The 16,367-nt window shown below is 43.9% G+C and overlaps 1 protein-coding gene across 2 annotated transcripts; it reads left to right on the top strand.

Moving 5' to 3' along the window:
* The first annotated feature begins 3,527 nt into the window (after positions 1 to 3,527).
* Positions 3,528 to 15,954, top strand: LOC105189330 (LIM/homeobox protein Lhx9). Of its 2 annotated transcripts, XM_025301187.1 has the most exons (8): positions 3,528 to 4,026; positions 4,096 to 4,234; positions 5,047 to 5,304; positions 6,704 to 7,081; positions 8,109 to 8,282; positions 8,962 to 9,185; positions 12,686 to 12,921; positions 13,172 to 15,954. In XM_025301187.1, exons 4-8 carry the CDS (start codon positions 6,744 to 6,746, stop codon positions 13,481 to 13,483), a joined length of 1,284 nt encoding a protein of 427 aa, XP_025156972.1. In that variant the 5' UTR covers positions 3,528 to 4,026; positions 4,096 to 4,234; positions 5,047 to 5,304; positions 6,704 to 6,743; the 3' UTR covers positions 13,484 to 15,954. The 2 variants fall into 2 exon arrangements, with proteins under 2 accessions (XP_025156972.1, XP_025156973.1); XM_025301188.1 differs by having other exon boundaries at positions 3,528 to 4,234.
* Positions 15,955 to 16,367: the final 413 nt, after the last annotated feature.

Genomic DNA, 16,367 nt, shown 5'->3' with positions numbered 1-16,367 from the left:
TAGTACTCGAATATTCCAATTTACGGATACTACTCTAGTTTACGAGTATTTGGACAGCTCTCGAGATATTAGAACGTTCAGAATTGACACCACTAAGGATTGCAATAATTACTAAAATGTCACATCCGCACACACAAAAAGCGGTCTCGAATATCTCCACTTGAACGAATCCCTAATAGAACGTTTGCTCCCCATTTGTGATGAGCACTATGTCCAATAAAGTACATAAGTCTACGTCCAATAAGCCTATTCGTAATGAACACTATGTTCGATAAAGTAAGCCTCATCTCTTGCACATGTACTTCATTCATTCACAATACATGTCCTTCCGATGATATTTCGCCTTCGGCTGAAAACAAGATGAAAAAAAAGAACGAGAGATATGACAGATTCTAAATGTTCGCTGCTCGTATGCCGAATAACGCAGCCTCCATCAGCATCCACCAGATGACTCCCATTCTCGGCAGCATCCGCGAGATGCTGGCGGGAGCATTTCCATCTCCATCTGTTCCTCGTCTCCCCTGATGTCAGTGTAAACCGGCGCATCGACCAATGGGACGACGGCTTTATCGTCGCGCTGGAATCGCTATTGGCTGGCACCAAGCAGGTTCCTATCGAGCGGGCGTCGGAGGGCCGCACCTCACAGAGGCTGCACTGAAGTTAGCGTACCCTCACCTTCCTGGCAGCAGAGAGACAGAGACGAGAGAAGCCGATGAGGAAGAGAAGCAAGTGGGAGATAAGCCAGCGCTTGGTTTGGCTGCTGCTACCGCTGCTGCTTCTTCTTCTTCGTTAGTATTGCTTCCAACCGTCTATCCGTCCGGAGAGTCTCTGATCGATATGACAGCATTCTCCTCCTTTACCACAATGACAGCTTTCTTACATGACGCACTGCGCAACGCGCTCTGTCGCTCGCGTCGTTCGAACTGTCTGAGATCCCGGGGAGAAAGGCAACAATTATACGTGATTGAATTAGACTCAATGAAACCTCGGGTAAATTGGAAATTTTGAGTAAAGAACTCTTTCTAAAAAAGTTGACTCTATTACTTAGGGGGTCTTTAACTTCGAATAATGTGGTTCGAGATCATAATGGCTACAGAATTTTATTCTTAAAACCTTCGCAAGTGGAATCAAATGAAAGGGAAAACTTTTGTTGTAATTTTGGATATAATTATGTGATCACAGTTAAGTATCATTTCACATTACATGTAATGACATCAATACTGAATACACGAATATCTCGGGAACTACCCGGTATCAGGTATCACCCTCAAGTAACATCCATGAGTTTGGCTGCTCGGGTACTATTCAGGTAATACTTTCAATAGTTATTGGTAGTGTCAATCCTGGATATGTGGGTATCAGGTGTATTAAGTATATAGTATCCGCGAATTGGGATATTTAGGTATCTAAAAATACGGGCAGCGTCTATAAATTTGGGCACTCGATCACCCTAAATCTTTCAGGTATCCCAAAGTTGCATTTTGCACCTTATTGTTCAGGATCTTTGATCACGAACTAAATTACAAGTCCGATAGGACGACGTGCAAGATTAACGATAACTCGCGTTTAACGAGAAGTTCGATTTGTAGAAGGCAACTTGATCGTACCACCCGTGGTTAATGAGCCTAATGGGACTAATGAAACCTAATGGGAATCAGGAGCGAAACGACTCTGTCACGTGGAGATGCAATGAATTTTCGCTTTGCCGCTCGCGCGTGCACTGGTTTGCACACTGCTGCCGCCGGTTCGGCCAAATATAGTTGGCTGCGAGTAAATCAGGCAAATCTAAAAGAACTGGTCGTGGCGGACAATGTATCTAACTGTCACTCACGTTATTTAACTACAATTAAAAGGCACTCACGCCGTGCGTGAAGAGTCGCGCACGTGCGTGTGCTAAGTGGCAACACGTCACAGATTTATACTAACAAACCTTATTTTTATCGTGCAGTATATATCAAGATTCAACCACAACTGCAAAGGCTCTTCGAATTCTATTTCAAATCCGAGACTGACGGATATTCTGGATGTTATGAATATTAAAAATCTCATCTTTCAAAAGAGTTCTAAAAAGTCAATATTTGAAATTGTAGATGTTGAAAGCTTCATTGACTTAACTTAAATGTATCGCGAAGTTAAAAGAATTTGATGTCATATTTTTTATGACACCTGAAGAACCTGAAGTTGCGAGTGAAATCTCAGAATTCCAAGCGTCGTAAAAATACATAACGTCTTCCGCGTGTAAAAATACATAAAAACACAATCATATCCCAAAATAGGAACATAATTCCGTGTAAGGTTTATCGAATCGGTGATAGAGAAATGACCAATTTGTATGGTCACAGTCCTCCACAGAGAGATAAAGTGACAAACCGGTGTCGATATTAAAATTGCCACGGGAACACGTTTTTTGCCAGCTGGCGTCGTTTAAGTAATAATTTGTACCTGTATGCGTGACTGACGAGTGACTAACCACTCGCGTGTCACGTCATTTCTCTTCCCAAGAGCTCTTCCCATCGAGATCCCCCGATTGCAAATTAATTGAGAGTGAAATGTGAGCGCGCAAGCGAACGCTTTGCGACCTAGACGTGGACGACTAAGCTAATCATGAATAATGAATGTAGCTTTAACGCAGCTTAGAATATTCCTAGAAACACGAAATCGATGATGTTATTGGAAGCAAATGTTGTAGCAAATTGAAGTAACTCAATAACCATTCGTGCGGTGTTTCGTCTTGCTCTGGCTTATCGATTCGTCACAAAGTACTTTCCTCCAAAGTACTTAAATCGATTTTTTCCTTCTCTTCCGCAGAAATATAAACACGCACACAGACTTTTGAATATGTTTCTTCTATCTTTTAGTCTTTGATCCCCCTGTAAACTAAACGGTTCGCAACCTTTAACAGTCGTAACTTTAAATCACGAAAATTTCGGACTTTTCTAATTTTTGAAAATTTTCACCTACGCGCTATGGAATCTATAAATAATGGATCTATAATGTCGAGATGAGTCCAATGATAACTAAAGGAAGCTCAAAGCCCTATCATATTGTGGGAGAATAAGATGACGCAGACGAAACAGGTCAGACGAAACCAAAAGCGGAAAGATACGAACGAACAGATCATAAATTATACAAGGACGTTTCGAGCAGCATATCTGCCGAGTTAGAGAAGTCCAGGAAAATGCTGCGATGCCCGGACAAATAACATTATCACCAATACCAGTAATAACACGTCCATAGATGATACCAACGACGACCACCAGCCAACACTAGCAAGAGGCAGACAACGATGAAATGCGACGGAGTGAACTACTTTTACATAGAAGACAAAGGGAGCGAGAGAGAGAGAGAGAGAGAGAGAGAGAGAGAGAGAGAGAGAGAGAGAGAGAGAGAGAAAGGGAGGGAGGGAGGGAGGGAGGGAGGGAGAGGGAGGGAGGGAGAGGGAGAAGTAGAAAGAGACAAAGGGAAAGCTACAAAGGCGCCGGCGCAGCGCGCAGACGCCCGGCGTCCCGACGTCTCTACCCCTCAAACCGGCTGCAAAAACCCCACCCCGCCGTTACCGCCCGACGAGATCGCAGCACGAAGGGGTCAACCCCGCTTCCCTGCCGTGGCGACGTCCGCCCCTGGCCCTGGGTGGCCGTTCCAGGATCGTAATATTATGCCGACGGGGAGCAGCTTCCCTCTCGCACGAATCTATCGCGTCTTTCGAACTTCCTTCTCGCACCGTGCCGCTCTCGCGAGTTTTCCGTTCGCGGATTTCCGGCGCGTCAGTTTCCCGCTCGCAGGCAGGTTTTCCGCGCGCAGGTTTCACCAGTGAAAATTTCTCCCTCGCAAGTTTTCCGCTCGTAAATCTCCCGCTCGCGTTCGCCGATTTCCCAGTTCAGCGGGATTTCCCTCGCAAGTTTCGCACTCGACACAATTCGCGAAGACCCGGTCCAGGAGTTTCTCTCCTGCCTCGCATCGTCCGTGGACTTTCCCCCCTCGTGACTCTTTTTCCCCGGATTTTCATCGACCACTGACTGTTCAATGGTAAGTTAAACGTGTTGACGTGTCCACTGACCACGAGGAAAGCGTAAAAGGAGTGCTGGCATTTGACAGGTTAGGTCTAGTGCGGTGAGCAGTGTTGTGACGTACTGATGTCTCACATCTCGAAGATCGAAGGAAGGAAGAATCGACATAGATCGGAAGAATTGAGAGGTGCAATGAGGGTGCGGTGCTTCAAATAAGGGATGAACTGGTGGGTGTAGAATAGGATCATGTTGAAAGTTGTGCGACGCAAGTTATCCGACGGCTCGTGATGATTCGGATTGCTACGAGTTACGTTTGGTGGAAAAAAGAATCTATAAGGATTCAACTAATCTTTGATAATCTAAAAACCTAAAAAGTAAAAATTTCGAAAATTCGATTTCTAAAACCTGCAAAAATTTAGATAGAGAAAACCTAAAACTACAGCATCTTATCAATTACAACTTAATCAGTGCCTTCTCCTAAGTGTGTCAATGATTAAGTTAACTGATATTTCACCTTGAATAATCAGCAACGATAATTGAGTAATTGAAACATAATGAGCTTTTTCAAGCTTATCCCTAAGAATGCTCGAAGTATTCCCTTTCTTCTTGTCGATCTTTTTAAATCAGGAATTTGATGCAAAATAATTATCATTTATTGCATATTTATTATGTTTTAACTGTGTTTGGTATATCGCGCGATTTGAATATTTACTATCTTCTGTACAGTTCTTAGGATTTTCCAATTAACCCTTAGAAGTTGAGAATTCGCGATTTAAAAAAATATTGTATGCAACAGTTTATTCCTGTAAATGAAAGTTTATTCCTGTAAATTTCCTGTAAATGAAATCATTAGCTAGGTGACTCTCGATAATAATTCGCAAGTAACACGCAGACGACAATCTGAAGTGGACACAACTTTGCTGACACTGTCATACAAGCAGATCTCGTCGCGGAGATTCTATTATCGCGGAATGGCAAATCAATGTCATGTAGAGGAATTATCCTCACTCTACATTCCCGCGGCTTTTCTCTTGTTCAGATGATTCATGATTGATGACCGCAACAACTGCTTGGTCGGCTCGAGGCAGCCGAGATTGTCGGAGCGCCGAAATATCCGACGTTGAAACCGCGACACAACCGAGCTGGACTCTCGAAGAATTGACGGGTCTAAGGTGCCGTGATTTGGATGGAAATAGTCGGACGAAGATAAATTCAACGACTGCTTTGTCGCAGAGAAGCGAAAGATAGCCGACGATAGAATTTGCCGTCGGGTTTTCGACTATTTAACCGACTTCAGGTGAGTAAGCAAAGAAGCGATTGTTCAAATTAGTCGGGGGAGTCCTGGTGTCCACCTCGACTGAAATAAGCAAAAGTATTTTCATGGATCTTGATATTTTGGGTGCAAACAGTGATATAAATTCCAAATGTAACGTCGAATACAAAATTTCATTGGTTATAACCTATAAATTTTATACTACATTTCTCGATTAATCCTCGGAAATTCCATTCATGTCCAAAATCTTAAGACGGAGAATAAAGTCGAGTCTCAAAATTCATTGTTGTTTCTTTCCATTTCAATTAAATATCTAGTTATGCTCGGTTATTTTATTGAACACGACGTCTAGCTCCTACACAATGTTGCACATTTTTCCTTAAGAAAACGTTTCACCACGTATATTAAAAGTATTGAGGAATTTCATACAGAATTCACACTGCACAAATGTTCTACACAAATATAATACTAAAAATAATACTTTAGCTTCACGAGTCGACAACTTTCTGATTTGTGGGCTGCTCTTTCATCTCATTTCTCTATCTTTTATCTAGTAACAATATATCTTATTCTCCGACGTATCGCGAACACTTGCTCAGCAAATTATCACACGCACGTCATTCTAACTGACATTGCGTAAGGGCCCTGACATCTTCGTAACGAGGGACGACACCTCGCATTGGTCTCGCAGAAATAGCACGCCGACTGGTAAAAGACCCGACTGAGTTACTGCGGCGATTTGCGAGAGCTTCCGTTAATTAGCACCGCGACCGTGATTCGAAACCGAGAGTCGTTCATTAACGGGTCGCCGACCACGAATTGTTTTCATTCATCGGTTCTTCCTTGCGTACGCCAACCGGGCAGCGTGTCCTGAATGAACATACCTGCGTACAGGCATGACTCGTAAGGTTACTCAAGACACCCCAAACTCGTCGTTACTATTGTAGGATGGAGACCCCGGAAGGAGATTTTCCACTAGCGAATAAACTGATCAGATTATACTATGATAAGCGATAATTTCCATAATTTGGGAGTTTACGTGTAAATGCCGTGTAATGTACCGTGTAACGTACATCGCGAGCGAATGACTGGCAAACTGATACAAGCTTCGATTATCATTCGCTAAATCAATTATAACGTATAACACACTTTCCCCCAATTCCCTTGAGATAAGTATTGCCCGAAACAACTGACGATTCACACATTACACACATCTACATTCCATCAGCTAATTAATTCTTTGCTAAAATGAGGAGATAAGTTCGCGCTTGCCAGCTCCAACACATCGCCTTGTATGACTGCGTGGCGCAACCATTCCCGTATCTCTTAAGTTTTACTTAAGCCAGGTCGAAGGTTTTACGTTACACTCAGTTCTCAGGTATGTGCAACGTGTGTCATGAGAGTTTGCGATAACCACTTGTAGAATGCAGCGGCATGCGTCGTAGCAGCGCGCGGCCAGGGAAATGCTGAAGGAAGTTGGCTGCGGGAGCGCTACACCCCCGCCTGGAGACGGCGGCGGGACAAACAATCGGCAGGTCGGCGCGAACGAGGGCGGCGGCGGCGGTGGCAACGGCGGCGGCAGCGGCGGCGGAGGTGGTGGCGGCGGTGTCAGCATCGCCGAAGGTACTCTCGGCTGCGGCGGCTGCGGAAGGGAAATCGCCGAGCGTTGGTATCTAAAGGCAGCTGATCGCGTATGGCACTGCGGCTGCCTGCGCTGCTGCCATTGCCGAGTCCCTCTCGCCGCTGAGCTCACCTGCTTTGCCCGAGACGGCAACATCTACTGCAAGGAGGATTACTGTAGGTTAGTGCGATTCAAAGCGGACAAAACTACGTGATGCTCGAGCTTGCAGCGAGAGACAGCCAGGAAACGGTTGCGCTACGTTCTCGCTGGAGAAAAATTCACTAGATTTGTGAGATGGAAGAAATTGCAAGATGTGTCGATTCTTTTTCTATCTGTCTGTCGTGCCATTTGCATTTGCTGCAAATTGTGTGATGCTCGCCCTCGTTATTTTTCCCGTCTTCCATGTGATTTGTCGTAAGATTATGCGACGGTTCTTACTCTGGACGACGTATGGAAATTAATTGATGTAAAAGATAGAGTTGGATTAAAGCTAAAGCATCAAGATGAAAAACTGATGCACGCCAAAAGCAATTCAAATATGAACACAAATAAATCAATAAATATATCACACGGAATAATGCGCTTGGGGTGTCCGGTATTTCAGGATGAGAGTAGAACGAAAGACTGAAAAGCGGGTTCGTTAGAGCGAACAAGGGAGGAATTCAACAGCCGTCGTCCATGCAATATGCAACAACGCGAGCCCTTTGTTTCTGTCTACGTGAATGCGAATGGTCCGTTTCGATCGCTTGCGAATTTCACTTCAAGCTGAATTCGTAATACGTACGCAACAATCGCAAGGCAAATAATGCATTGTACCATTAGGATCCCAAACGTATCTTTTCCAAGCTTTTCTAATAGAAATCCTGAACACGGGCAGAGCTAAAATAAATGATACAGCAAATGTTAATACAGTAAATGTTAGAGAGAATATTTCAGGTTTTTAAAATTTGAACGTCATTGCAATTAAATTGTTGCTTGTTTGATATCGACACTATAACAATCTAAACAATGATTCACGGTAAAAATGGTGTGTTGAAACTTTGAAACTTTCAAATCTTCAAGTTTTTATGTTTGGCTTGAAAATAAGCTCAAAGGGTCTCTCTAGCGAAGTTACAGGATTTGACGACGTTCTCGGATAAGAATCACTTATTAGGAAGGTTTAGGTGGTGAAGATTAACTCTTTAATCGTCAAATTTTCTGATCGCAGGCTCTTCGCGGTATCCCGATGCTCTCGATGTCGCGCCGGTATTTCTGCTTCGGAATTGGTGATGCGCGCTCGCGAGCTGGTATATCACGTGGCGTGTTTCACTTGCGCCTCCTGTGGCACCCCGTTGAACAAAGGCGACCATTTCGGGCAGCGGGATGGACTGGTATATTGTAGGTGAGAAACGCGAGCATCTGATCATTACTATCCTTCAAAGGCCGTCTCTCCTTGTTATCAACGAGTTCGATGACGAGATTAACATCAGCATGAAGCACTTTATCGCACCAAGTCATTCCTCTCACCCACCTACCCCTCCCCCGCGCTAATGACAGTTGTCAAGTGCTAATGATGGTAGCTGTAACAAATGAATTGAGTCCCGGGTTCTGAGAAGACGTTCGCAACGATGTGAACTATGTTGCACAAGGATGCTTTATGAACGCGAAAGCCTAAGGAAATCGATATGATTTAAGGGTTTATGGAAGCTGAAACGTCACGTAATCATAGTCATGAAGTGCAAAGGTAAAGGACAACTAAGAATAACAGAGAATTTGAACCATAATTCTGACTGAAAGCTCCGTAGGCTCAAAGACTCAGCATCTAATCTGCATCTATAATTTCTAGTGAACGAAATTCCAAGAACAGAGAGATGCGTGCGGATCTGAACAATGTGCTAAATGAACTGACTCTCTAACTATTCCTCAGCCTTACCGCTCTCTAAATCCAACCCCACAAAATCCAATGAACACGTTTACGAAATCGAACTCGTTCATCGAACTCGACATGTAACGCGGAGGTCAGGTCGTCTATCGACTACTTGACAGAGAGGTTGACGACTGACGAGCACGTCGCTCCCAAGACCTCACTACGAGTTGCTGTGCTGTGCTGGGGATTACGGAGGTGCTGCTGGTAGCATCGAGGATCTCGGCTCACCAGGAGTGTCGCCGCTACCAGCTTACTACGAGCAGAATCCAATAGCCTCCTCTGGCACGGTGCAAAAGGGTCGGCCTAGGAAGCGGAAACTGTCTGAAGTCACCGGCTCCGAGTTTCCCGTCACGATGAGGCTGGCCGCTGGAGCGCTCGGTGAGTCAAGCCAATGTATGTTCCGCGATCTTGTACGATCGTGAACGATTTTCATCTAAGATTCTAATCACTCGATAACGCGATTGTGTTTGACAGTTATACGCCATACTCTTTTCATCCCCTTCAATTGCATCACTTCATCTTTTCATTGTTCTCACATAATGTTATAAATCTTATTGTATTTTTCTACTAGTGCGAGAACAATTTAGACCATGGGTCTATTACTTCTCTTTCATGCTTTCTCTTTAGCCCACACTAGAGCAAACAAGCTAATCGGCGCGATTGCATTATTTGCCCAGGAAAGGGTACGCAATACGGGGCGTTTCTTCGTACAAACATTTGCTCGGTCCTTCAACCCGTTGTTCAGATGTTATTTCATATCGTCTGCGATTATTCGGCTCGTTAATCGGACCGTGTTTAATATCGACGGGTGGAATTCTTCGGTGAATTCTCGCGCGCTACGCAGATGCTAGCCGCTCAATGATTCAATATGTGTGCGAGAGTTCTACAACAGAGATTTACCTTGCTCCCGATGTGTTCCCTTCCATTGCTCTAATTATCGTTTCTAATCGCTTTTAGCCCCTCGTCCGAATAAATAATAACTCGTAAATAATAAATCGTAACATAAAAGGAGTACAAGGAAAGTAATGGGCAGTATAAAATCATAATGTAAGTATCGTACCGGATGATTCCACGAATCTCACTGGCATGCCAGTGGTCTGAAACGATCTTATGCGAATCACGAAGTTAATCGTTGCGACAGGAGCGATTCAATGAAGGAGACTCACGGACAGGAAAGCACTCACGGTGGTTTTAGTCACGAGGGAGGTGAGCGGAATAAAGATTCTTCCGTCGAATTGAAATTGAAGCCATTAATTTCTTCCTTCGTGTCCTCTCGTCTTATGTCATTTGTCGACTGGCACGCTGGTATCACACATTTTTCGATACGATTCTCGCTCGTTTTATGATCGTCTCGGTTTGAACGCAGGCCAAGATGGCGATGCGACTCAACCAGCGTGCGCGCGCGCGCGCGCGCGACTCCAAACTATTTTATAATCGACAAGAGCGAGGATCACTCTCGCTGGACTACCGGTCGGAATTTACGACCAACAGCCATAAAATCGCCCATGAAGTCCTATGCCCTGCAACTGCAGGTGGGAACAACCGGCATGGGAGAAAGAGCCTTGCTGTTTTATTGTCTTTATATATAATTGGGACACTTTTTGCGAAAGAGACACGCCGCCGACGAGATCTCAAGCTATCCCACAGCTAGACGTGGCGACCGACGGTGGACGGCGGAGATTCAGTCCCATAGCAATCGGTCCTTAACATCGAATCAAGAGAATGTTGACTCGATCATTTCCGACGAAGCCGTAATATTACATTTGGCACACTACGCGTAAAAATAGATAAGCGAAAAAAATCGAATTTTACAAAATCGTTACAGGCCGGGGAATCGGAGGAAATCCAAAATTTCCCGTACCCTTAAATACAAGTGGGAATACAAGTGTCTCGTGGGATCCTAAAGAATCTTAAAGAGAAAAACGTTGGTACACAAGAATTTTATTGTGTAACGTTCACACGTGTTGTATGTACGGCTGAAATCTGTCTTATCCCACTCTGCTGCAAAACTGAGAACATTGCTGACATTGCTACGGAGAGAGAGCACGCGAATCTCGGGGGTAAGTTCCGCCGGCCAGCAAATTCGGCGGAAAGAGGGCGCGTGCGCACGCAGATTTGGCGGTATAAGAATGAGATTACAATTTGTCAGGGAGAGTTAGAAGCGAAAATCGTCGAAAGCAAGGACCGAGGATCAACGAAGAAACGAGAGAGGTATTCCCGCTGGCAATACCGAAGCAAGAAACTCGCGCAGGCGGCATTATAGTGCCCCGACCGGCCATTCTGCTGGAAGTGGCCACACATTGGCCACGGCAGCATTCTTTTCCGGGCAGATCGGCCAATCGATGCATCTCTCGACGCCGATACCTATCTGTCACTGTCCGCTGGGACCCGAAGCCGTTCCTCTTTCCGGAGAGACAGAAAGGCCTCGCCGAGAGTCGAAAGCCGCGCACTGGGAAAATCCTATTTCGATTCGATTCGCGTGTGTACCACGATGCCGCAACTGGAAGCTTGTTCTTTTTAGTCGCTCCTTTCTCTCTTACACCATCCGCATGCAAAATGTAATAGATGCGCATTCTCTTTGGCTTTTGGCAACGATGGCGTTCGCAGCTTTTTTCTGTTCCTTCTTATTGCGTCATTCCGTTCGAAGCGAATAGGTCCCTTTCAAGGGCAACGAATGATTTTCTGGAAATACAGCGTCTTTTGCTGCGCTGTCCGTATCTTTCTCGAATATATCGAACGGGCGTCTCAACCGGTCGATTCGCGGTTATGTCATCGTATACGAATTTATCTGAGTTATGGCGAACGAGGATAAAGAAGCGTGGAAAGAGAGTTGCAGGAAAGAGGACGAGTGTGTGCAGTTGCAGTTGTTGCGCGCCGGCGGAGCGAAGGAACGCATCCAATAAATAAGACGACGAGGGTAACCATTAAATTCAATCGGGAGAAGAACGGGTTCCAGTCGGCGAAGGTGGGAGGAGGGGGAGGGGCGAGAAGGGATCCCAGAAGTAAATCCCCGAGCACGTATGCGCCATTACTGTTTATTGTTCCGAACTTCCATTCCCAACGGAATCTGCTGACGATCTGCCGGTTCGTCAAAGAGAGAAAGAGAGGAAGAGGCATCGGAAAGGATAAGGAGAGTGAAAAGGTGCTTTCGCAAACGGCTGTACCGCCGGATCGGATATTTCTTTTTTTTTCATCGAGGTAAACGACACGCATTTCGCTTTTTCCCGGGAGCGATTGGAAAAACACAGTTACGTTCGAAAATTGGGAAGGAAAGCGTATTGGGAAGAAAAGGAATCGATTCCTCGGACCTGTTGGAACACATCGGAGGAGTTAAAATCCTTCTAAGGACATGCCGTTCGGCCGACGCGGCCAACGCATGAATTAAAGAAGACTGCGGAGTGAAGGATGGGTAGAGGTGACAAGGAAATATTAGATAGCCACGGACGATTCGCGGATTTTTGTATGGTAATTCCTAATGGGAGCGTTTGAATGGGATACATTCAAATACTCGGCGACACGCGCTCGACATTTGAGAGACTTACAGTTTCCAAGTCCTTGGAACTCCAATGTGATCTCAAAGACTTAAAAACTCCTTTTACAGTCTCGGTCTCTGATTATCAACTTTAAAGTCTTAAACAGTCAGGTCCTGCAAATTTCGAAACTTTCGATTGTGTAGCATACTACTTTTCGTATGTATAACCATAAAAAAAAATCGATAAAAGTACCAAAAGCTAAAAGAAGCTTTTTCCTCTCCATCGCATGTTGCCTATAAGCTTCAAGTCGGACGAGATTCGAGGTTTGGGTTCCAAGACGTATGATATCGATGGCTTCATGAATTCACGTAAAAAGACACTTTCTAGCAGAAGTCGCCATTGCAGAATTGCTGCAACCCACGGAACTGTCCTCGTCGATGGAGTCGCTAGCTGCGTACGACACGTCCGTAGGCTCTCCGGGACCGGTGCATCAGAGCCAGCGGACGAAACGTATGCGTACTAGTTTCAAACATCATCAATTGCGAACCATGAAAACCTACTTTGCGTTAAATCAAAACCCGGATGCCAAAGACCTGAAGCAACTCGCGCAAAAGACCGGTCTGTCGAAGAGGGTGTTGCAGGTGAGAGCTGCTATCTACGTTCCACTTGCAGCTTGCATGTAGAAAATGAAGCAATGTTCGCGAAGTTAGTTATCGAAGTGGAAGCAATCGAGATTCCTCGGTCGTATCAAACTATTTTGGTCGTAAGCGTGTCTGGCAAAATTAAGTTTCACCAACGTGTTGATTCTTGATTCTAGAAAGGAACAGACCGTTGTTAATCGATCGGCAACTCAAGTAATGCGGTCTCTCGATCTTGCCCGCGTTTGTTTAGGTATGGTTTCAAAACGCCCGTGCGAAATGGCGACGGAACCACATGCGGCAAGAGAGCAGCAACGCCGGCAGCAACGTCGGTTGTTCCGGGACGCCAGTGTCCTCCAGCACCGGCAATTCCCCGAACGTCGGTCCGGCCGCCAACATCCTCGGCGACAGCAACAGCATGCCCTCGACCTCCATGGAGGAGCTACACGCTCTTCATCATCTGCACTCTGGTGTCTCCTCTCAGGTCTCTTTCTCGGACCTCTATAGACGACGACTCGAGATGGAGGAGGATGCTTACAGCAGCCTCTCTAGCCATCTTGGATGAGGGACTATTACGTTTTCTCGCGAATCAATTCCGAGGAACACGGCGAGCCGATGACAAAACCATTATCGTTTCTAAGAAGAATCACTGATAAACGTTCGCGTGAGTTTCTGTTGACTTACTGTAGCAAACGGTCGCCACGTTTGGGTCTGGACTGTGTTCCAAAACGTCCGGAGTGATTCTTGTCGTGGTGGTTTTCATGATAGCTACTTCAATTCCAAGGCAACCTCTACACAGCTGAATTTCACGCAAGGCAAACTTCTTGACCGAAGCAACACTGTACGATCGGTTCCTTCAGGATTTCGATGTCATTTTAAGGATGGAATAAGTAATTCGAAAGCGCTCGTAAGAAAGACGACGTTGAACTTTACAGAGGAAGTGGCCCATCGAAAGATCCTCGCGGTGAGGTGATCTAGTCAGATAGAGTTTAGCGGGTAACTTTGAGGACGATTATGTTTATAAGTAATCAGTGATAATAATCATAGTTCCATGCACGTCCGAATTACCAAAGATTACTAGACGGGAATAGTAAGAATGTAATCTAGATATGTATACAAAGGATATATCATTAGTGATCATGTCGATAAATTATCGATAATTATCGATCGACGGGGCCTCTCAAATACTGATCAATGTACGGGGTGTTCAAAAAAGATACATATCAGTAGCAAGTACGTGTGTTTTCTTCAAAGAACACTCGACGAAAGAATTTTCTAGCTATTTCCCAGCTGAAAGTTTTCCAGCCTTCAATTCACTATAAAAATCTTTACAAAGGCTTGATAAATTATTTTAAACTTATCGAGTATTTTACTGAATTTGAAAACGATGCGAGAAATATGTCAACATTGCCTAATACATCGTACGAACTGTATGCACTTGTTTAGAACACCCTGTATAATATTGTACGGCCGAACTAAACGAAGACTCGTCTGTGCGGACGGATATGTACATTGTGTGCAACGAGATCCTTTCATTTGTCCCTGTTAATTTGTCACGGGACTTCACGCGCGGTTAATTTTCATCGACCTCGCTCCGCCGTCATATCCTCCAAAGTCAAACGATTAAATATTCATCGGTAAAGTCTATTGTGTACGATCGTGATTATGCTGAATACCGAGAAACGATGCAGATATCTTTCCGATGACGCGAATTGTAGACGCAGTATTAATAGACAATTAATATAATTTATTATGACTGTACTTGAGGAGAATGTCAACGAGATGATTTCTATATTACGTAGACACGGAATAGTACGAAAATATAGCATTGAACTTTCCATTGTCATAAGGAGAAGATCGCAAGGCAAGAATCAATGAGATCCGACGATCGAGGTAACATTACGCAAAGCCTGATGAAAATCTAAGTAAGTGTCTGCGATTTTTATATTTAGCGGTGTAAATGTACGAAAAAAAAAAGTTCTTAAAAAACGGCGTTCCTCTGCTCGTGCCAAAACGTAGCTAAGAAACAAATTTTTTAACGAGCTGCTTGAATTCAAAGAACGTGATATATTTTTGCAAATCGCAGCACGGTTGTCACGGGTATCACGAACCATTCGGAAAGCAAACGACTTCGCTTCACGAGTATTTCACGTTATGCGTTCTTACATTCGCTTCTCTCCTCCAAATCGTCATCTTTGAATTCGAGCAATGCGAAGCACACACATACACACACATACGCGCGCACACATACACACGTATTTGACGCAAATATTTGCACAAAGTTGCGAATAAAGATTAGGATGTCGCATATTTGCGGAATTTTAATCAAGTTCGACCCCTCAAGCGTCTATAACGTCATAGAATATTGTAGATTTAATATTTTTCCAAATATTGAAGTATTAGGAATATCGGGGAATCATTGAAGTTAACCACCGAACAAACTATTTTCACAAAGTTTGATCATTATTGAGATAAGCCCTCATTTCTAAACTGTCAATCCTTTTGACACTTAATTTTAAATCATGTCTGAGGGGCTGTAAATAATGCGCAAGATAATTCGTGGAAATTTGGAGTGCGTTATGAAAATCAACAACTTAATTACACAAGACATTCGTCAGTTAATTAAAAAAAAAGGAAATTATGTTAGATTGCGACAATTGTCCAAGATATTTATCTACATATTTTGAAGGTTATTAACACTCCGGAGGAAAAACATATTGAGTGTATTTTTCTAAATATTTCTATATTTTCTATTGCAATTGCTACATTTACATTTTCTTCCATTGCTTGGAAATAAATCGAAATTGTGAATATTTTACGGGCATCCTTTTACGGCGCATCTCTTGCGTACGAAAGTTGACGTTTACGTAACGCTCGACCGAGAAAATCGATAGATCGCACACGTTAGGTATCTGTAGTATAGCGATGATTAAGTGTACATGTTAAAGAGCGAGGCAATTATTTCCAACTGTATAGATAAATTAATGTGCTATATTCGAGTGCAACTAGTAACGCATAATAAACAGTTACGTACGTCTCGACTTATAGACGTAGCTTGTTTTCTCTTCTCTAACTTGTTGCACCTTTTCCGTCCAACATTTAACCACGAGAAGATAAATTCATTTTCTAATTAGTATGGCGGATAAAATGCAGTCAAACTCTCTCCTTCCTCCTCTCTTTCTCTCACGTGCTTCTTTAATGAGTCGCGATAATAATCGTAAAATGTTAAATTGTTAAGAGACGCGTATGTGAAACGATTTGAGATTTTTCTTCTATTTCTTTCGTATAAAGTCGATCATATTTCTGACCCAAAAAAATTGCAAGCACTCGCAGATCAAAAGTCTATAGGTCGCACTAAAGATTCAGACACTCAATGACTTGTGGAAATTTTGACATTGCGAATGCAAGGAAGATTTTAGGAAGCCCTTCATTAAAATTCAACGTAGACG

This window comes from Harpegnathos saltator, unplaced genomic scaffold (assembly GCF_003227715.2).
Source record: "Harpegnathos saltator strain DR-91 unplaced genomic scaffold, Hsal_v8.6 scaffold403, whole genome shotgun sequence".
Taxonomy (NCBI): Eukaryota; Metazoa; Arthropoda; class Insecta; order Hymenoptera; family Formicidae; genus Harpegnathos; species Harpegnathos saltator.
The sequence above is the reverse complement of the archived record's forward strand: the minus strand, read 5'-3'. Positions and strand labels throughout refer to the sequence as shown.

Excerpts from the sequence above, each read along its gene's own strand:
- LOC105189330 (XM_025301187.1), top strand. The coding sequence starts at position 6,744 with ATGCTGAAGGAAGTTGGCTGCGGGAGCGCTACACCCCCGCCTGGAGAC. Across the intron at positions 7,082-8,108 it reads TGCAAGGAGGATTACTGTAG|GCTCTTCGCGGTATCCCGAT; the intron begins GTTAGTGCGATT and ends TTCTGATCGCAG. Across the intron at positions 9,186-12,685 it reads GCTGGCCGCTGGAGCGCTCG|AATTGCTGCAACCCACGGAA; the intron begins GTGAGTCAAGCC and ends TCGCCATTGCAG.